The sequence below is a fragment of the Eublepharis macularius genome, chromosome 2 (genome assembly GCF_028583425.1).
Source record: "Eublepharis macularius isolate TG4126 chromosome 2, MPM_Emac_v1.0, whole genome shotgun sequence".
NCBI lineage: Eukaryota > Metazoa > Chordata > Lepidosauria > Squamata > Eublepharidae > Eublepharis > Eublepharis macularius.
The window spans coordinates 230,565,335-230,587,871 of NC_072791.1; the positions used below are offsets into that span (position 1 = coordinate 230,565,335).

Below are 22,537 nucleotides of genomic sequence, written 5' to 3' on the forward strand. Positions count from 1 at the left end.
AGCTGATTCCACTTTTGAACTACTCTGACCGTGAAAAAGTTTTTCCTAATATCCAGCCGGTACCTTTGTGCATGTAGTTTTAGCCCATTGCTTCGCGTCCTACCCTCTGCTGCCAACTGGAACAGCTCCTTGCCCTCCTCCAAATGACAGCCTTTCAAATATTTAAAGAGAGCAATCATGTCCCCCCTCAACCTCCTCTTCTCCAAACTAAACATTCCCACGGCCCTCAGCCTTTCCTCGTAGGGCTCAGTCTCCAGACCCCTGATCATTCTCGTCGCTCTCCTCTGCACCCTCTCGATTTTGTCCACATCCTTTTTGAAGTGAGGCCTCCAGAATTGCACACAATACTCCAGGTGTGGCCTGACCAAGGCAGTATAGAGAGGGGCTATGACCTCCTGCGATTTCGATGCTATGGCCCCTTTGATACAACCCAGGATTGAATTAGCCTTTTTTGCCACCGCATCACACTGACTGCTCATATTCAGTTTACAGTCCACTCTTACCCCAAGATCCCTTTCACATATACTACTGCCCAGAAGTGTATCCCCCATCCAGTATTTGTGCTTCTCATTTTTGTGGCCCAGATGTAATACTGTGCACTTGTCTTTGTTGAATTGCATCCTATTCACAGCTGCCCACTTCTCCAGAGTATTCAGGTCTTATCCTAAGGATAAGATTCTTTTCAGAAGTTGTGTGGCTGGAATAGAAGAATCAGTCTAATTATTGTTTGGGGCTAGCGGATAGCAACGTATCTCACCTCTCTTAAAACAGCTACATTGGCTGCTGCTTTGTCTCCAAGTCCAATTCAATGGGCGGGTTACGACCTTTAAAAGCCCTTTATGGCCTTGGACCAAAGTATCTCTCCCCGTGCCCCACGTATCAACTATGATCTTCAGGCTACTACCTACTGACTGCTCCCCCACTTAAGATAGCCTGCCTGGCAGCTCTTGCTTTGTGGAATGGGCTCTCTGAGTTGGTGAGGGGGGTGCCACCTTTAGGAATTTATAGGAGAAACAGCAAAGCCATTTTCTTTGCCAAGACTTTAAGAGGTATCTTTGTGGGGGGGAGGGCAGGTTGTTTGGGATTTTATGATGCTGGTTTTAGTTTTTTAAATTTTTAAAAAACTGACTTTGCCCGTGTGCTGCTGACTTTGCCCGTGTGCAGCCCGGCACCTGCAGGAGACCCTGTTCAGGTGAGTGAAGCTGCCGTGGAGGAACATAGGGAGGGAGGCGGTCCCGTAGGTATGCCGGAACAAAACCATGAAGAGCTTTGTATGTAATAACTAATACCTTGAACTGAGCACGGTAACTGATGGGTAGCCAATGGAGTGATGGGAGTGATGTTCGAGCTGCAGCATTTTGTACTAACTGGACTCAAGGCAGCTAAGAAAACAGCAAAAACTGCAAGTACAGGAAAACATCATAAGCAAATGCCAACAAGATCAAAACAACGCACAGTTAAAAATGCAGCCAAAACCATTTATTCTCCACCAAATGCCCTATGGAACAAAACTACTTTACACCGGGTTCTTGAATACATCAAGAGAAAGCACCCTACACATCCAACCTGGGCCGATTCCAGACGGCCCTCCCCATGCCGAAACATCGCGCGTCGTTGTGCGGAAAACGCAAAATATCGCGTTTTCTTGCGCGAGTTTTGCGCGACATCACGCAAAACTCGCACGAGAAAACGCGATATTTTGCGTTTTGCCGCGCAACGACGCGCGATGTTTCGGCATGGGGAGGGCCGTCTGGAATCGGCCCTGGTAGGCCATTCCAGAGGAATGGACCTACCATAGCAAAAGCCCATGACCGAATTGTTGCCACACAGACAATCCCAGGAGAGCATCCACAAGGAGGAGACTGCCTGAAGAGCGTAACTGGCACATGGCAATAAGAGATGTGGTCCAGTCACTGGGAAAGCCCCAGGCCTTGAAGGTGATCACCAACACTTCAAATTGGACCCAGAATGATGTTGGTAACCGGAGCAGCTGACAAAGTACTGGAGCTGTATCTTCTGAGCAGCTTACCCCAGATAGATTCATTCTCACACTTGGTACCCACTGAAGCTTCTGAGATGTATTCAAAGCAGGCAACTCCACATGGAACATATTGCGCTAGTCCAAACTGGAAGTTATGGTAGCGTGGATCAGAGTGGCTACATTGGCAGAGTCTATCAGAGGTCTGCGAAAGGAGTCAACAGCCAGCTTTCTTGGGGAAGGCCTCAGACCAGGGATCTGAGGGTGACACACTTGGTTCCAGATGAGAGCGCATTGTGATGTTTTTAATTAAGATTATTTGAAAGCTGCCTTGATCCACACGGAAAGGCAGAATACAGATATTTTAATAAACAAACAGATTTTGGATGTATCTGTGCGTGTCCACAGGGGGACATGGAAGGTTTTGTGAAGCCTCTTGCCTCTGCTCACTGGTTTCACTGCCACCAGCCAGTTCGGGGGCAACAGCAATCATGCTCCTTGCTGAAGCTGTGGAATGTTTTTCCTGTACTCATAAGATGCCCGAATGCTTCCTGCTCTCTGGTCTGTCATTAGGTACTATCCTGTAGCCCAATCTCAGTGGTTATATGGAGTCATTATGAAGCCACGTAAGAGAGTAGGAGGCAATCGTTTCCTTTCCTCACTCTGGCACCCTGCTAGTAAAAGTAAAGAAACGGCACCCCAAACCAGCAGAGGAACGTGATCAGTGCTGCTGCTAAGTCACATTTGTGTTCAATCATCCAAAAGTTGCCAAAATGCTCCCCCTCCAATGTCTCAGACTACAAAGAGGTGGCACAGCTGCGAGAAGGGGGATGTGCATTTTGGATCAGTACTACTTAAAAGCCAAACCCGGGGGGGGGGGGGATTAGAAGTATGACAGGACATTCAGCAGAAAGGACGACGTTGCAGTTGTCAGCAAAAAGGACCAGGTAGAAACCTGAACAATGGAGGGACGTTTAACATTCCCCCACTTCCTTCCTTCCTTCCTTGCAAGCAGCCACAGCAGCCAGCCCAGGGGGCCTGCATCTCCACAGTGCAGGGTGACCTGGGAGGGCTCCGCAGCTGCCTCCAGCTCACAGTCCTCGCAAGCCCTGTGCGGCGTGTTGCACTCCTCCACTTCATGCATTAAGACTTTCCATCACTGTCTTAACAAATCTTTTGCGGTAAGCAGCATGTAATCATTGCCAAGGGAGCTCTCTGGTGTGCTCCACACTGACCTCAAGCTTATGAGGTCATCTGGTCACCCGAAGTATTTATTTTGATATACAGGGGAGGAGGAGGCCCCCCATGCCTCTGCTTAATCACGCTAATCACTGCAGGAAAGCTCTGGGTCGGAAATGCTTTGGGAAGGGCTGGCAGTTCCACCCCTTCACCATCCTGGGGGTTTTGTGTTGTTGTCCATTTCTGCCAAGTCCCAGTCAAACGTCACTGCCAGGATCTCAGGGTTGCAGAATCACGCCTTTGAATGTCATGATTAACACCACAACTGCAAGTTTATATATTCGTTTAAAACGTGAGTAAGTCTACCTTCTCCCTTGCAAACAGGCGGCCTGAATGAGCTTACGAAAGCATCACATAAGCAATCAGTAACACAATCAAAACTCCAGAGGAGTTAGCCGTGTTAGTCTGTAGTAGCAAAATCAAAAAGAGTCCAGTAGCACCTTTAAGACTAACCAATTTTATTATAGCATAAGCTTTCGAGAATCAAGTTCTCTTCGTCAGATGCCTGATCAAAACTGGGCAGATACAGAAGAGGAGGGGGAAAGAGAGGGAAGGAGGGGAGCATAAATCACAAGAAGGCAGAATGCAATTAGCATAGAGGCAATCAAAACATTCCTTTGCTTGGAAATGTAAACATTTCCTTTTGGTGTGCAGTCAGTTTGTAGCAGTGAAGGTATCCAATTCCTATGTAGTATAAGCCTTCGGTAACCACAGCTCTCCCTGCCAGTTGCATCTGACAAAGAGAACTGTGGTCCCCGAAAGCTCACACCAGGCGTCACTGGGCTCCCCCAGATCACGCCTCTGTAAAGAGAATCTGTTACCTGTGGTAATGTGATAACCATTCATAGTCTCTATTCAGTCCCCGCTTGACAGAGTCAAATTTGCATATGAATTCCAATTCAGCAGCCTCCCGTTGGATTTTGTTTTTGAAAGGTTTCTGTTGAACCACAGCGACCTTTAAGTCTTTGGTGGAATGTCCTGGTAGATTGAAATGTTCTCCCACTGGTTTTTGGACGTTTCCATTTCTAATGTCAGATTTGTGTCCATTTATTCTTTTGCGTAGAGGTTGGCTGGTTTGTCCAATGTACAGAGCAGAGGGACATGGTTGGCACATGAGGGCATATATCAGATTGGAGGATGAGCAGCTGTAAGAGCCAGAGACAGTGTAGTTGATGCCATTGGGTCCTGTAATTGTATTCCCTGGGTAGATATAGGGGCAGAGCTGGCATCTAGGTCTGTTGCAGGGCCTGGTACCTGTGCTGGTGACTCTGCTGGCCGATTCATGATTGTGAGTGAGAAGTCGTTTAAGATTGGGGGGCTGTCTGTAGGCAAGGAAAGGTCTTCCACCCAGGGCTTCTGAGAGAGAGGTATCATTTTCCAGGATGGGTTGTAGCTCACTGATGATACGTTGGATGGGTTTGAGCTGGGAGCTACAGGTAACAACCAGTGGTGTTCTGTTGTTAGTTCCTTTAGGTTTGTCCTGGAGCAGACTGTTTCTGGGTACTAGTCTGGCCCTGTTGATTTGTTTCTTCACTGTCTGCAGAAATCACCATCATGTTGTGTGGAAAAATGCATTTTATTCCAGGGATTGGACAGGATACAACTCACACATTTTGTTTTAAAAAAATTTTCTGACTCGTAGCAGAGGCAGGAGGCGGGAATTCAATTTCAGTCAAGACTTGCCCAAGTACTAAACATTAGTGCTTTAGAAATGTGAATGGACAATGAAACGGTCAGCTCACCCCAAAAATGGGAATTGGACCCCTAAAAGGGACACAGAGACTTGGGAGTGAGAGGAGCTAGACTGGATTTTCCTGGAGGTTTCTGGAAAGGCTTCTTTGACCACCAATGAGTGGACAAACAGATATCATAAAGTCCCTTGGTACAGAGCGAGAGGTGTCTCTATGTCCTTCTGGAAGAAGGAGCTCTCGCACATGAGCTCCACCTTGCTGGCTGCCTTTGCCATCTGGAGCAGACAAAGACTGTGAGGCAATGGGAAGCTTTTAGAACCCTGTAAGTTCTGAGTGGAAGAGCCTGCCTTAGAATAAGATCAGCTAGGCCACGTATAGAGTGGGGGCCTTTCTTTCGTACTCCTTGCTCATTGGTGTGTTGAGAGCATGTGTGTGGTCATTTTAGTTCTAATAACTTTTTTTACTATTTTGAATGTTAGTAGTTCTCCATAACAACAAGAACAACAACTGTGCTTATACCGTGCTCTTTTAGACAGATTAGAGCCCTACTCAGAGCGATGGACAAAGTGAGTGTTATTATTATCCCCACAACACAGCTGGGGAGCTGGGGCTGAGAGGAGGGGCTGACCCAAGGCCACCTGATGAGCTCACGGCAGTCACGGGAGTTTAGTCAGCAGAGTGCTCATTCACAACCCAACCACTTAACCACTGTGCCACAGCAGCTCTCCATACCACACAGACCTCCATCCTTTGAACACACAATTCAAAATGGGTGCCAGGGAAGGGAGGTGGTAATTTGGTAGATCGCTAATTCCCCAGAAGTGTGTGTGTAAGTATAAGCCATCCCCATGATAACCTGTCACTGGGAGCAGGAGACACGGCCACTAGGCAGAGCCTTAGAAGGAAAGCTGGGAGCACTGGTTCTCTTAGCTGGTAGTTCCTAAAACAGCCAGTTGGTGGCAGTGGTACTGAAAGTGGGAGAGAAAACCTGTCTGGAGCTTGGGTGGGCCAGGAAAGTAGCGTGTCACCAGGTGGAGACTCAGGCGGCTGCTGCTGCCTAGATGCCTCGGAGGGGGCTAACAGAGTGGCACTTGGGGGTAGGCAGAACTTATTTTGCCACACATAAAAACAATGAAATCTGCAACTGCCTATTTGTTTAACAAAAACCATTCTTAAATAAAAGGATATAATAGAAAAAAGTGATCCCCTTGCAAACACATCTTCCTTCCCAGACAGGATCTGCAATTTTTTGACTGTGTGCTCCTTACACCCAGCACACTTCTTTCCTTTGTGTTCAAAAGATATAATTAAAAAAGGTATGAATAGGCGACATACTCGATCCTCTCCACCATCTAAAGCACGATCCCTAGTGCTGAATGGCACAAAGCATCTCACTAAAACAAACCAGCCCCGCACAACTCAGACTATACATACAAACCATTACCGACCAAGGGGACGTCTCCCGCTGATTCCCTCTCTTCCCACTGGTGCCTCAAAGGCTGGTGGGAGAAAAATTGGGAGAAATGGGGGGGGGAGCTGTTGGCGGCACAGCACGTGGCATTACTTCTGGCTTTTGTCAGAGGGGATCCTCTAGGCACTTCTCTTTTTGCCATAAGTGACCTTGTGCATTGGTGTGACATTGGCGCATTTCTCCCTGCCTCCAAAACGCAACTCAAATCAGCCACCAGCACATGTCAAGCGTGGGTCAAGGCATCATAAAACAAACAATACATGCAAAATCAATGTGTAAAAGAGAAGGGGAAAATAGGCTGGGTGAAGCACCAAGGAAAACCCGCCACAGGTGGCAGGGATGGCAAAATTGGGCAAGTGTTGTCAGTGTCCACTTATTATATGTTCAAACTGAGTGATAGTCAAAAAATAAATTAAAATTTTTATCACTTTTTTTCCTGACATTTCATTAGGATTAACATGATCCTGCATTAAAGCTCCACTGGCCTGCACATATTAATTAGGACACCTATCTATTACTGTGTATATATCCGGTAATGGTATGTTTTAGGGTTCAGGGCGAAAATGCCGCAAATGGCTTGCTAGCAAGATGGAAATATCACAAGCCTGTCCTGGTTGCACTTTCAATATGCAAAGCGACTGGCCTATAAACAAGATTTTTAGCAGGTTCCCTTTTGAACAACTCTGACTATTTAATTAATCTTCAAGCCATTAACCATTCATTTAAAATGCCACTTACGAAATCTTCATTTTACACATTATCAGCTGGTTCACAAATAGCTATCCATGAGCAGAGGCGTAATGATCTCCCTCTCCCATTCTTAGAGCTCACCAACCTCATAGACAATTTTGGCTTCTTAATTACCCACACACATATTAGCATTTAAAATTAAATGGCAGGTTAAAAAAAAAAGAATATGCACATACACAAAAAGTTAACATTCTTATTACTGTGCTGCCTGTTAAAGGGAACCAGAGCCTTCTTTTGGTCAAAGAATGCTATCTTACAAAGAAAAGATAAGCAGAGAGAGAAGCGTTCAGTTGGATCCAGCCAGCTTTCCCACTCTTTCTCTTTGAATTACTTTTCCTGCTACAGGCCCCGAGTCAGATGGCTTTTGTCCATGCAGGTGTCATAATCCCTGGCATAAGCTTTTGGGTAGTCAAAGGAGATTCATTCCTGTCTTTTTCATCACTGGAAAGTGGCTAGATCCAACCCTTTGGGGAGAAGGTATAATCGAAAGGAATCCACATATTTACTTTTGCACTTCAAGTGGTCCTGGATTGGGATCTAGGAATCCTAGGTTTCAATTCCTACATTGCCATGAATTTACTGGATTTATGAAAGAATGAAGCTTTCATAAACCCAGTAAATTCATGGCTATGTAGGAATTTAATTAAGATTCAGCTTGCAATTACTCAGCAACCCTAAATGAGAAGCCATGGGTTGAAATGAGTTTGCAAACCATGGTTTGTACTAACTAGGGGATAGCACGACATCTGAACGGACAAACTATAGTTACAGCTGTTGAGCCAGCTCAAAAACAACACATAAACGGGAGAGCTAAGCAGATGGAAAGCAAAAAAACAGACAAGCCCTAAGTTTCCCTGTACATTTAATTGATGGTTTGGGATCTACAGCGTGGTTAGTATAAGCCAAGGTTGAGACTGATGTCTGCACTAAGCCGCTGCTTTAAGCAAGTTATAGTGATGCTTTCCCAGAACTACCAATGGACAGTGCTTATCATCACTGAAGCCGAGTGCAGAATTATATTGGTACGTTTTCACACACTTCTTCTCTTAAGTCAGCATTCTAATAGAGGCAGTCAAACAAATTAAACATGCTTATTTGTGCTACTATATTATTACTACATCATTTATTACATTTTTTGCAAAGAGATAATGATGCCAAAAAACTATGGAAAATCCACACAAAGAGATGTGTTACTAAGGGTGAAGTGCCACATGTTGGGAAGAAACACTGAGACCCAAATGCAGACACATTTTTTAAAGATACTATACATATCGGGGCTGATCAATTAGCAAATCTGAACCTGTTAAAATAACATCAAGCGTTCAGTGATGCTACCCAATAATAGAAAGGCCACTAAAGGGCCCATCATTCCAGGCATCCAAATGCTATGCACTTCAATCAAGAGTGGAGAGAAGAGGCCAAAGAGACAGGGAAAAAGAGAAAGCTGGAGCTTTCAAGGCATGGAAGTCCAAGCTGGGTTCCAAATCTCAAATTGGGGTGCAGATGTCTAGGCAAAAAATAATCCAAAAGGGGAAGAGAGTACATACCATGTGTCAATGGAGGCTCGGGCAGATTTTGAACATTGGTGGGTTTGGAAGCCAACCAAAAACATGTAAAAAGGGCATGGCAGAGTACAGAGCAAGAACACAATTGGGGGAGAGATTTTGGCCCCAGTTATACAATTAGCAGTACAGTTTTAATAAATGGATCTTTGAGGAAATGGAGCATAGAAGGGGCTTGGACGTGGATGCCTGCAGGACAAAGAGGAGATGGGGGTAATTCGGGGCCAAAGGGCAAGGTAAGGCTTCTCCCTAGGACTGCTGTTCCATCCTGATTAGTGTAACTGGATCAGGTGTGAACCCTCTTCTGCTGATTGTCTACAATATGCACAAAATTGAGGTGTCTTGGCAGCATCAAGGCACTGAACGGGGGTCTTGCCTAACTCTACTTAAGCACACAAATAACCAAGCATATTTGAGTCCTCCACATTCCATGTTCAGAGGCAGTAAACCTCTGAAAACCAGTGCCAGGAGGCAATGTTATTGGAGGACCTTGGCCTTTATGCCTTGTTTGTGGCCCTTCCAGGACAAATGTGTGAACTGTACAAACAGCAAGTCTGTCTCCAATTACGCCCACTGGAGTGGAGCGAAATAGACAGGACTGAAGCTCAAAGCCTAAGGTGTACACCAAGATTCCAAAAGGATCTGAAGTATCTGAAGAAGTGAGCTGTGACTAGAGATGGGCATGATCAGCAATACGAACAAAAAAAAGCCACGAACAGCCCAATCAACTGTTCGCGATCAAGCTGTTCATGAGGTCCCATTCTAAACGAACAGGTGGTCGGGGATTCGTTTTCGTTTTCTCAGCCATGCCGGACGCTCCTCTCGGCTGGTCCGGGAGGAAACGACCGGGCACCCTGACCGGGCGGCTGATCCGCAAGGATTAGCCCCCAGGACTCCCAGGGAGGGAGCCAGGGTCCGGGACGCGGCGGGAAGAACTCCCCGAAATCAATGCGGGGGGGGGAATTGCCCGTTTGTCCCTATGGAGGCCGGCAGATGTGCGCGGCGCCTCGAGTGCCGCCGGGCAACGAGAAACGGCAAGTAAAAGAAACAGGCGGAAGCCTGTAAACAAGCGAATCCCTTCTGTTCTACAAGCGTTTGTGAAGGAGAGGTTGATCTGAAGAAGACTCGCTCTTCCCCTTCGTTGAGTTCCAGAATTTTGTTGGCGCCCCCCCCCCCCAAAATGGCAGCAAAGAAGCAAAGTCCCGCTCTCAGTAAGTCAATCTCGGCTACCTTGCAGAAGGGGGAGTCGCTCGAAGAGTTGGTGCGCAGGGCGGTGGTGGAAGCTATAAAACCCTTTGTTGACAAGCTGAACGAAACTGATCAAAGGGTGGGCTTAATTGAAAGCGAGGTGAAAACCATTAAGGCAGCAGTGGGGGGGGGCAGAAAAGTCTGCTCTGGAAAGTGCGTCACTTGTGAAGGCTACAAAAAAGGAGCTGAAGTTGGTGGAGAACCAGCTGATCGGGCTACAGGTGGAACGAACGCAGACAATTTTGCGTCTCCAAAACGTGAAAGAGGAGGAAAATGAGGATCTGTGGGATTTGGTCTCGGAACTACTGGCGATACCCGCGAGGACAACTAAAGAAGAGGTTAAAAGCGCCATTTTGGAGGTCCGTCGGGCTTCTTCAAAATATGCAACAAAGCGACAGTTGCCTCGTGAGATCATTATTGACTTTTCATCTAAAAAGATTCGGGACACCATCCTATATAACTCATACAATGCGGATTTGGACTTTATGGGTTTGAAAGTCAAGATTTTGAAGGACGTTCCATTTCTAGTCCGGAAACGGCGTTTTAAATATAAAAAGTTTGCAGCTCTTCTGAGGGACCATGGAATAAAGTACAAATGGTTATTCCCGGAAGGAATATGGTTCAGATATAAAGATCAGGCCTATAAGATATTATCAGAAGATCAACTAAAGGATTTTGAGAATAAAAACCCAGAACTCTGCTGCACCAAGAACGAAGAAAAGGAGGAGCCGGGGGGGGGGGAGGAGGAGGAGAGCATCGCAACAGCAGTTGCACAGAGAGAATTGCGTCCGGGACCTAGAAGGGGGAGGAAAGTTTAATCAGAATTTGAAATGTTTATTCTCTGTATGATTAACCACTCCAGCATTATTTTATGGAGCTATTTTTGTATTATGACAGTATGAAGGGAAACATTGAAGTGTAGTGTTTAGTGTTTGTAGTTCATTCCCCCCCCCTTTTCTTTTTCCACCCCCCTTTGTCCCTTCCCTCTCCCCTTTCCTTGTGATAGTCTGGTGTAGTGTTTTGTAGTTATGAAAAAAAAAAAATAAACGAACAGGTGGTCGTTGCAAGCCCTTGTTCGTTGCTGTTGGTCAAGCCAGACAGTCTGGCATCTGCAATCAATTCCCTTGGCAACTCAGGCAGGGATTGTCTGAACTCGGTCTGAACTCCTGCTGTTGCCCTGGAAACCCCAATCTAAGCCCAATTTAGCTTGATAGGCAGGTCTTCCTTTAAAGTGTGGAGCTCCAAATTTGTTACAAGGGAGCAAAGACCAGGGGGGAGGGGGGCTCCCAGCTCTAACTTTGCAGACAGGGGAGAGAGTTGCTGTTGGCATTTTGATAGAGAGAGTGCATTGGAGCTTGAATTTTCTTTGTGTGTGGTGGGATAGGGATCTACCCCTTCAAGTTCCAGGGCTGCTGCCAGGCTCTGGGCCAAGCTATTATTTATTATTGGTACCTTTCCTGGCACCTGCTCAGGTAAGGTTTCTGGGAGTGGTGCGGTAGGGATCTACCTCTTCAAGTTCCAGGGCTGCTGCCAGGCTCTGGGGTCAAGCTATTATTTATTTTTGGAACCTTTCCTGGTGCCTGCTCAGGTCAGGTTTTTGGGAGTAGCGCAGTAGGGATCTTGACTTGGATGACGGCTGGAGGAGAGCCTGCTGGCCCCCACGAACAGCCAACCACGAACATGTGCGTGAACAGGGCCATGTTTGTGAGTCCCTGTTCGTGGATGGCAACGAACAACGAACATTATGTTCGAGGTTTTTTTTCTGTTTGTGCCCATCTCTAGCTGTGACTCACAAAAGCTCATATCCCTCCACAAATTTTGTTAGTCATATGGGTGCTACTGGACTCTTGCTCTTTTCTACTGCAAAAGGATCCTGACAGATAAATTCAGTAGGAGAGGTTAACATTGCAGCTCATGGACTCAGCCTTACTTCTTTCCTCTTGAAGTCTAGAAAGGCTAGGGTAGCTTGGGGACAAATACAAACTAGGACATTAAAATAGGGCATTTTGCATGGGGAGCTGGAGCTAATTGCGTATCAGTTACTAGGTAGGCTGATCAAGCCACAGAGATCCTTTCATTAAAAGTAGCTTCATAATTTTATAAAATCATTACAAGGACGATAATACATTCTTCATGCTTGGTTCAATGCCTGAGTTTTAGTTCAATTCTCTGTACTAATGGCCCATGACTGGAATTCCTAGACTGAGATGAGATCATCTAAATTCTGTTTGTCGAAACGAAAAGGTGTGTGTCTCTGTGTGTGGAGGGAGAAATAACTCATTTAAGTCATTTTGCAGGTCTCCCTCACGCCCTGTGTCACAGATTATGAGTCAGAGGTGGGGAGGGGGGTCTGAAATAGAATTAACTGTGAAAAGATCATGCCGGGGGGGGGGGGACAGGAGTTAAAAGTGAGGAAACTGGTGCATGATAAAGCAAGTATTAATGCTTGGCCTGAATTAATGTGAAATTACTTTAGTTTGACAAATCAAAGCATTACCATGATCTGTTTCTTGGTCTGGTGGACAAAGCTCTGTGTAGAGAAAGCTTCAACAGGAACACTTTAAGATGGAACATATCTAGTACATTTAGGAGCAACTGTGGCTCAGTGGTAGAGCCTCCATTTTGCACACAGAAGGTCCCAGCATCTCTAGTGGAGAGGACCAGCAGTAGATGATGTGAAAGACATCTGCCCAAGACCCTGGAGAGTCGCTGCCAGTCTGAGCAGACAGTATGGGTCTTGAAGGACCAATGGAGTCATTCAGCATAGAATCATAGGGTTGGAAGGGATTTCTAGGGTCATCTAGTCCAACCCCTGCACAATGCAGGGAATTCATAAATACCACACACACACACACCCCGCCAACCCCAGTGACCCCTGCTCCATGCCCAGAAGATGGCAAAATACCTCCAGGATCACTAGCCAAACCAGCCTGTGGAAAACTGCCACCCAACCCCAAGGTGGCGATCGACACCACCCTGGGCATGTAAGAAGGGCCATGAAAACCAAGCACTGATGCAATCCCTTTTGCCTTCCCGCTCACTATCTGCCCAGGTTCACAGAAAAAGCATTGCTGTCATATGACCATCTAGTGTCTGCTTAAAAACCTCCAAAGAAGGAGAGCCCACCACCTCCCGAGGAAGCCTATTCCAATGAGGGACCACTCTAACTGTCAGGAAGTTCTTCCTAATATTTAGCCTAAAGCTCTTTTGATTTAATTTCAAGCCATTGGTTCTGATCCAAGCCTCTGGGGCAGTGGAAAACAACTCCACACCATCCTCTATATTGCAGCCCTTCAAGTACTTGAAGATGGTTATCATATCACCTCTCAGTTGTCTCCTCTCCAAGTTAAACATTCTGTGCTCCTTCAACCTTTCCTCATAGGACTTGGTCTCCAGACCCCTCACCATTTTCACTGCCCTCCTCTGGACACGCTCCAGCTTGTCTATATCCTTCTTAAATTGTGGTGCCCAAAACTGAACACAATACTCTAGGTGAGATCTAACCAAAGCAGAGTAGAGTGATACCATCACTTCGCATGATCTGGACACTATGCTTCTGTTGATACAGCCCAAAACTGCATTTGCCTTTCTAGCTACCACATCACACTGCTGACTCATGTTCAGTGTATGGTCTACTAAGACCCCTAGATCCTTTTCGCACATACTACTGCCAAGACAAGTCTCCCCATCCTATAATTATGCTTTTGATTTTTCCTTCCTAAATGCAGAATTTTGCATTTATCTCTGATGAAATTAATTTTATTTGTTTTAGCCCAGTTTTCCAGTATGTCAAGATCATCCTGTATCCTTACTCTGTCTTTGACCATATTTGCTTCCCCCTCCTAATTTATATCATCTGCAAATTTAATAAGCATTCCCTCTATACCTTCATCCAAATCATTTATAAAAATGTTGAACAGAACAGGTCCCAGGACTGATCCAAGTGGATGAGGAACCATTAACTAGCGCTCTTTGGGTGCAATCTATCAACCAGTTACAGATCCACCTAATAGTAATAGGACCCAAACCACATTTTACCAACTTGTTGACAAGTGTCGGGTTCTGGCAGTTAGATCCCCATAGTACTCCACTGCACACACTCCAGTGTATGAGTTAAAGTTACTTTATTAGAGATCCATCAGTATCAGCAAACACAGACAAGGGCATTGGCAGAAGTGACGTGTGTAAGGTTGGAGGAGTTAGTTATGTCAGGGTCTGTTGTTCTAGGAGAATGCAGCCTAAGTAACGCCATACTAATTTCTGTAGTTGTTTAGTCTTCTTCTCCCTCTAGGCCCCTTCGATTGCCAGGACCGCATTTTCCATGGGAGAGAATGCTGCGTCTTATCTATGTTCTTCTCAGTCGACCTTGGGTATCCGGCGTTCCCACAGAGAAGATTCCTGCTCTGTGAACTCTGGGGGGAGGCTGGGTTCTGAGGGCTTGATGTGTAACAACTTTCGTTTTGTACCTCATTCCTAACAAAGCTTTGCTCAGCCAGGATCTACTTGGTCCTGGAGTATGGACACCTGGGCCTGAATGCTGTCTTTCAAATAAAACCTTTTGAAACCGAAAGACCTTGTCTTCTTGCAAAAGGGAGGAAGGCAGACTCGTGTGTCTGGAATGCCATAGCCTGACAAGTTATAGGGCAAGTTCCCGCCTGTAGGATATGGATGGTTAGGATTCTGGCGCAAAGGAGCCAGAAGGGGGGAGGGGTTTGAGACAGGAGAAGAACTGTAGGAGAGAGGAAGTTATTTTCGGTTCCCAGGGAGAAGCCGGCACTCAAGGACACGTTCTCCAGCGGCTGTGAGAATGTTTCTTTTCGGCAGCAGCCTGAGCCAGCCCATTCCATGATTGCTTGGCATGAGCAGCCTTCTTGCTTTTAAGCAAGATTTTATACTGAGATCTTAATTTAGCTATATGCTGAACTCTAGAAGTTTCCGTGCTACCTTGTGTGATCTTCATGAACTTAGATATTTTGGCTTTTAACGCCCTACATTCCTGGTCAAACCAGCTGTTGCTGGGGTGCAGTTTTTGATTTGGAGGTTTGCTGTTGACAAGTAGTGGTTTAAGAGATTGAATTATCTCTTCATAATGTTGGATCGTATTCTGATGTGAAACAAGCAAGGCTTGTCGTTCTGCTTCTAGAGTGGAGTGCCTTAGAGCTATTGCAACATCAATTTACAGCAGTTCTGACCATCGGCGTCTCCTGGCAGTGGGCTGCGTATCTTCATAATTTTCAGATATTGGCCTCAAAAAAATTCTGTTGCTGGGAAGCTGGGAAGCGTTGTCCCTTCAGGGAGGTAAATTAACAAACCCTCTGAGAAGCGATCTCTGCAGTCTCTGTCTTTTTAAACTACCCTCCTGTACAGGGCTGGTGCGCCCATTGAGGCCAGGTAGGCAGTGGCCTCGGCCGCAAGGGCACTGGAGAGGCACCGGAGGGGGTGTTGGGGGGCGGAGACGCGCGCAGCGGAGCTGGTGTGACTGGGCTGCAGCTGCTGCTGCAGCCAGCCAGCCCCGTGCCGCCGCTGCCACACGCCCCAGCCGGGTGCAGAAGCCGTGAGCTGCTACTGGGGCGGCATGCAGAGCAGCCACGCCAGCTCTGCTGAGCGCTCCTCCGCCCCCACACATCCCAGCTGGGCGCAGAAGCCGTCAGGCTGCTGCTGGGGCGGCGTGCGGAGCACGAAGCAGCCTCCGCGCACCATCCCAGCAGCGGCTCACGGCTTCTGCGCCCGGGTGGGGCATGTGGCGGCGGCTCCACTGAGCACTCCTCTGCCCCCACACACCCCAGCCGGGTGCTGAAGTCGTCAGGCTGCTGCTGGGGCGGCGTGCGGAGCACGAAGCAGCCTCCGCGCACCATCCCAGCAGCGGCTCGCGGCTTCTGCGCCCGGCTGGGGCATGTGGCGGCGGCTCCGCTGAGCGCTCCTCTGCCCCCACACACCCCAGCCGGGCGCTGAAGCCATCAGGCTGCTGCTGGGGCGGCGTGCGGAGCACGGAGCAGCTTCCGCGTGCCGCCCCAGCTATCCTGCGCTGCGTGATGACATCCATTGTTCATGCACATCTAATGGTCATTATAAATGTCATGGAGACAATGGCCCTGATGTGACAGGAACCCACTGAAGTGGACATAAATAATAATTTGCATGAAACAACTTTTTCTTTTAATTTAAGTGAGTTAAAAATAGACATTGTGCTGCCTCCATAATGTGAACCTCAAGACAGTGGTGGAAAGTGACAGCCGACTCACGGTGACCCCTGTACAGTTTTCAAGGCAAGAGACGAACAGAGTGGGTTTGCCACTGCCTGCCTCTGCAAAGTGACCTTGGACTTCCTTGGCGGCCTTCCATCCAAGTACTAACCAGGGCCTAACACTGGTTAGTACTAACCATATCTCATCAGGCAGGGGAGCCTTGTGTGTGTGCGTGTGTGCGTGCACCTCCTCCTACTTCTTTGAACCGCTTATCACCAGGTATTCAGGACCTGCCATCACCCAAGACTTGCTCCTTTTTTTAAAAAAAAGTAATTTTTATTGGATGAGGCAATATACAATAATTAATACATTAAACTTATCCAAATTAACCCTTCTACATATATACCCCACCCTCCCCTCCCCCTTTTCTTTGTTGACTTCCAACAACACTCGAACCCCCTGTTTATTATTATTATTATTACTACTACTACTACTACTACTACTACTACTACTACTACTACACTATATTGCTATCATTTTTACCATGGTAAAGATCTTAATATGTTTTTCTTTCGTTAAAGTATTTTTATATAAAATTTTAAATCCCTCCAAAGACCACAATTGTCCTTTAACATCGCATTTCTTTTCCAAATATTTCTTAAGTTTCTTCCAATCCTCCAAAAAAGTTTCTTGATCTTGCTCATGCAAATTTCTAGTTATTTTATCCATTTCGGCCATGTACAACAGCTTCCTTGTCCATTCTTCAACATTCGGTATTTCTTCTTTTTTCCAATATTGAGCATATAGAATTCTTGCTGCTACTAACATATAATATAACAATGTCTTATCCTTTCTATTAACCTCTTCTAAGTGTAAAGATAATAATAACATTTCAGGAGTTTTAGCAACATTATATTGTAATATCAAAGACATTTCAGCACATATTTTAGACCAGACGTCTCTAGCCTTTTGGCAAGTCCACCACATACGAAACAAAGAACCTTCATGCTCCTTACATTTCCAACATTTGTTTGATAACTGTTTGTTAGCTATGGCTAGTTTTTTTGGTGTTAAATACCATCTATACAACATTTTATATCCATTCTCTTTAATACTAATACAAGTTGATATTTTAGGGTATTTTCCCATAATTGTTCCCATGCTTCCATGGTTATTTCTTTATTACAATTTATAGCCCACTTTACCATTTGAACCTTTACTGTTTCATCTTCTGTAAACCACTTCAATAACAACTTATACATTTTAGATATTGCTTTATTATTATCTCCCAATAATAACTCTTCCAAGTCCAAATTTTTAATTCTAAAGCCTATCTTCCTTTTATCTGAGTCAAATAAGTCTTTAATTTGCTTGTATTGTAACCAGCCATATTTGAATGGCAAATCCTCATTTCGTCTAAGCTTCAACTCATCCTTTTCTAGTATTGTTGTGATGTTTATAGTGGAAGATCCTGTACAAACCCTGCCAAGATTGTTGGATAAAATAAAAGAGTTTGGAGATTTGGCGGGCCTTTATATAAACAAAAAGAAGTCAAAAATAATAACAAAATATATGACCAAGAAGCAGCAGCAAGAATTAAGTGAATTAACAAACTGCAAAGTGGTACACAAAATCAAATATTTGGGGATAGAGCTCACTGCTAAGAATATAGATTTATTTAAGAATAATTATGAAAAGCTCTGGACTCAAATTGAAAGAGATATGATAAAATGGAATAAACTAAATGTGTCGTGGTTAGGTCGTATTGCTACAATTAAAATTAATGTATTGCCCAGAATGATGTTTTTAACGCAAACAATACCAATTGTGACAGATAAAAAACAGTTTGAAAAATGGCAGAGGAAAATATCTGAGTTTGTTTGGGCAGGGAAGAAGCCAAGAGTAAAAATGAAAGTCTTATGTGATGCAAAGGAAAGAGGAGGAATGCAGTTACCTGACCTAAGACTTTATCACGAAGCGATATGTTTGGTGTGGATAAAAGAATGGGTGTCCTTGACCAATCATAAGTTATTAACGTTGGAAGGATATAATAAATTATTTGGATGGCATGCATATATGTGGTATGAAAAATATAAAATGGATGCAATGTTTCAGCACCACTACCTAAGAAGAAATTTATTGCTAACTTGTCTTAAATACAAGAAACTCACAGAAGAAAAGAAACCACTTTGGATTATACCAGCTGAAGTAATCAATCCAAATTTGGAATACCAGGGAAAGGAATGGCTTACCCTCAAAGAATTAACAAGACTTGCTCCTTTTTTGTTCACCAGTGGCTTGGGACACTGGTTGGGCTCTGCACGCATGAGAGCTCCCAGCACTCCACTTTCTCCTGTTTGCTAGCCAAACAGCCTAGCCAGGAGATTGTAGCATATGCATGAATGAAATGGCTACATGCGTAAGTCTCTTTGAACACAGACTGAGTTGTTAAATGAAATCAGGGAGATTCTAAAGGCTGGTGGTACAGGAAATGGGGTTGCAACTCCAACTGCAAAAATTGCCTTTAGCAGCTGTGCTCCCAAAATTGCTATGACATCACATATCTCTTCCCAGACAATTCTACTTCATCTCCCTCCAGAACCATTCTCTGTCTGGACCCAGTTTGAGCCCTCTGAAAAAACCACATGGTCTTACCTATCCCTTTAGAAAGAAGCATTTACATATGAACATACATAGAGCCCGTGCTGCAGGGTTTTACAGATTCGGACTAAAATGTGGGAGACTAAGATTCGAATCCCCCCCTCTGCCATGAAGCTTGCTGGATGACCTTCGGCCAGTCACTCACTCTCAGCCTAACCTTTCTCAGAGGGCTGCTGAGAGGATAAAATGGAGGAGAGGAAAACGACATAAAGCACTTTGGGTCCCCTCTGAGTATAAATGAAGTAAGTAAGTAAATAAAGATGCAGCATAGAACTGATGGGGCCAATAACCATCTCAGTAAGGTGCCTTGCCCCTCAACTGCTACGTCCCAGGTATCACTTTTGCCTACACTTGTAGATACTGCTGGGGGAAGAAATGTACTGGATTTCTTTTTAAATGCAGTAAGCTCAATCAAGCACTGTATTTCTCATACTCCCTAATGCCAGGAGGAACCTGCTTTCAAAATCTCCTGGTGATGGCTGCATAACTGTACCGTAGGAGCGCAAGCTTTCCTTTTTAACTCGTACAGAAAAAAAATTACTGTATTTCTTAATGCTATCAACCTGGAAGCTTGACAGTAAGGATTAAAAATGGCTCCTTCCTCTCCACTTGGTTATTGGAAAGACCCTGAAAGGTAATCCGTCTTGTGAAACCGAGCTTTACAGTCTGCATAAAAGTGCCAGGATTCTCAGTCCTGCCTCCAACCTAATTGAAAGCACATAATATCACACAACAGGGGAAATGTAAACTTTAAGCATACATAGTAAATCACGGTATATGCTCCAAATGCTGGTTGCTAATGGGCACCAAGTGATTGGGGGGGGGGGGGAGGCAATCCAAATGTTCAAATCTTGAGGCTGCAGAATAACAACTTTTTCCAAAGCAGGAAAAAGAAAAACAGCTTATTCAGTAGCACAACTGGATCGGAGGCAGGTCAATTCAGTCAATTTGCAAAATAGGAGCCCTTTCTAGAACGATTTCGATTTTATCTTGACCTTGTGAGAATGGCAATGGGGCAAACACATAATAAATCTATGGCTTCCTTTTAAGCAAATACAAGACCCAAGCCATTTGCAATACAGTCAATTGGTGTACAGAAACGTAACTTAGCAATCAGAATCAGTGATTGATATTGCAATCCAAAGCAGAGTTACATGGTTCAAAGTCCATTGAAGTCAGTGAGCTTAGACGGATGCAACACTGTTTAGGAGTGCAGTATTAGGAATTAAGAAACACAAAACTAGCTTAAGATCCCAACCATCAGCTCATTTGCCTACACCAAAGTCAAGTCCTTATCTTGCCAGCCTACAATCACAACTGGCTTATGATCAGCATTACAATCAGTTGCCAACCTCCGGGGGGGGCCTACAGTTCTCCCAGAATTACAAGTGATCTCCAGCTTCAGAGGGTAAAGTCTATATTTTAGATGATATCCCTCCCCAAATCCCTCCCCCCTTGAGGCCCCCAAATCTCCAGGAATTTCCCAGTATGGAGTTAGTAACCTTACGGTGAGGTGATATAATTATTTGGAGTGCAAAGCATTTCAAAGCATTTATATGCAGTGTACCAGTTCGTAACTAGAGATGGGCACGGACAGAAAAAAACCCTGAACATGATGTTCGTTGTTCGTTGCCATCCACAAACAGGGACTCACGAACAACCACGAACATGGCCCTGTTCACGAACATGTTCATGGTTGGCTGTTCGTGGGGGCCAGCAGGCTCTCCTCCAGCCATCATCCAATTCAAGATCCCTACTGCACTACTCCCAAAAACCTGACCTGAGCAGGCACCAGGAAAGGTACCAATAATAAATAATAGCTTGGCCCCAGAGCCTGGCAGCAGCCCTGGAACTTGAAGGGGTAGATCCCTACTGCACCACTCCCAGGCAGCAGGAAAGGTACCAATAATAAATAATAGCTTGGCCCACAGCCTGGCAGCAGCCCTGGAACCTGAAGGGGTAGATCCCTATCCCACCACACACAAAGAAAATGCAAGCTCCTATGCACTCTCTCTATCAAAATGCCAACAGCAACTGTCTCTCCACTGTCTGCAAAGTCAGAGCTGGGAGCCCCCCTCCCCCCTGGTCTTTGCTCCCTTGTAACAAATTTGGAGCTCCACACTTGAAAGGAAGACCTGCCTATCAAGATAAACTGGGCTTAGATTGGGGTTTCCAGGGCAACAGCAGGAGTTCAGACAGAGTTCAGACAATCCCTGCCTAAGTTGCCAAGGGAATTGATTGAAGGTGCCAGACTGTCTGGCTTGACGAACAGCAACGAAGGAGGCTTGCAACGACCACCTGTTCTTTTAGAATGGGGCCCCACGAACAGTTCGTGAACAGCAGATTGGGCCGTTCGTGGCTTTTTTTTGTTCGTATTGCTTTTCGTAACAGCAGGCCATTTATTTGCAAAATCACTCTTCAGAATGGAATAAGGGTTCTGTGCCATTTTGTTATGACTGTAAAACACCTATATTTATGCATAAATAGGTTCCAGGATAGGTGTTACCTTTCCATGGGAACGTGTTGATGAAGTGGCTTGTTTATCCTTGCATACAGTCCTTCCAAGTGATCCCTATCCCCAGGCGCTGGAGGGTTCTCTGGAAGAGGTGGAGAAGATGGCCTGTAGGTACTGATGGTTGGATACCTTTCCCGGAAGTGATTCACCCGTGCGTAGTTTGGATCTGTCTCATCATCATCCATATCTGGCGGTGGTCCTACAGGACCAGTGGAATACTCAATCAGGTCTCTTGCCTGCTTCTGCCGTAGCTCCTGATGTTTTGCGCCGATCCTAAGGGACCAAACCACCAAGGTTAGGGCTTCATTCAACAGCTGGTACACAAAAGCAAAAATAAGAGTTGTAAAAAGCGCAAGCTATCATATTCAACACAAATGCTAGCTAATATCTTAGGGAACATTTGATGCTTTATAATCATGCTTTGGCATTTAGCAGAAGCAAGCAAGCAAGCACATCACCACAAAACCACCACAATTACTACAGATTAAGCACCTCCTTCCATCCCAGGTATTTGCAAACTGATGGCATATGTGTGCTTGTACACAGAACTAATCCTGGTTGCATAAAAATGCACTACATTAAGAATTTTGAAAAAAGACATCTATACAGCAGGTCCATATTAAATCACAGATATTGATTTAAATCTCTGGTTTTGATAGATGCCTGCCAAAAGTCCTGCTTCCCCCCACATCTGAATTAATTGATCAGGGCACTTTCCCCATATACCCACTCCACTCCAAGATGGTCCTAAATAAATTAATTTATAAAAAGTGCATTAATGTGGGAACTGCAGGCTTGCTTGTCTGAAAAGTCAAGAGGAGAAGCAATTTACTTGAGTTTTCTCCACCTCCCCTTCTTTAAGTGGGGGACATCATACCTCATTATACAGAAGCCAGGGGCAGAGTAAAACAGGGAAGAAATGAATAGAAGCCTGACAGAGATGAATTGGTACATATAAGTGAATTAAAGACTATTACTGGCAGTACTCCACTGTGATAAAGCCTTAAGTGGTATTACAAAACGGTGCTGCTAATCAGCGCCATTGTGTAATCTGTTGGGAATAGGAATGGTAAAAAACATGCCCAGGTACAATTTCAAACCCAGCCAAATCCAGATCACGCATTTGCTTTGCAACTGAAAACTTTAAACAAGGCGCTATTAATAATATGCAACTTAAAAAATGTTTCGCCACCTCGCTTCGTAATTAAAGCAGCAGAAAAGATCACAACAGCAAGGT

General features: G+C 45.2%; 1 protein-coding gene across 4 annotated transcripts in view; it reads right to left on the reverse strand.

Annotated features, from left to right (window-relative positions):
- Positions 1-22,537, reverse strand: part of PARD3B (par-3 family cell polarity regulator beta) — a 946,974-nt gene that overhangs the window by 211,965 nt on the left and 712,472 nt on the right. For all 4 annotated transcript variants that reach the window (XM_054971073.1, XM_054971072.1, XM_054971071.1 and 1 more), the window contains one exon: positions 21,292-21,573. In XM_054971073.1, coding sequence (XP_054827048.1) covers positions 21,292-21,573 — 282 coding nt within the window. The remainder of the gene's footprint in view (positions 1-21,291; positions 21,574-22,537) is intronic.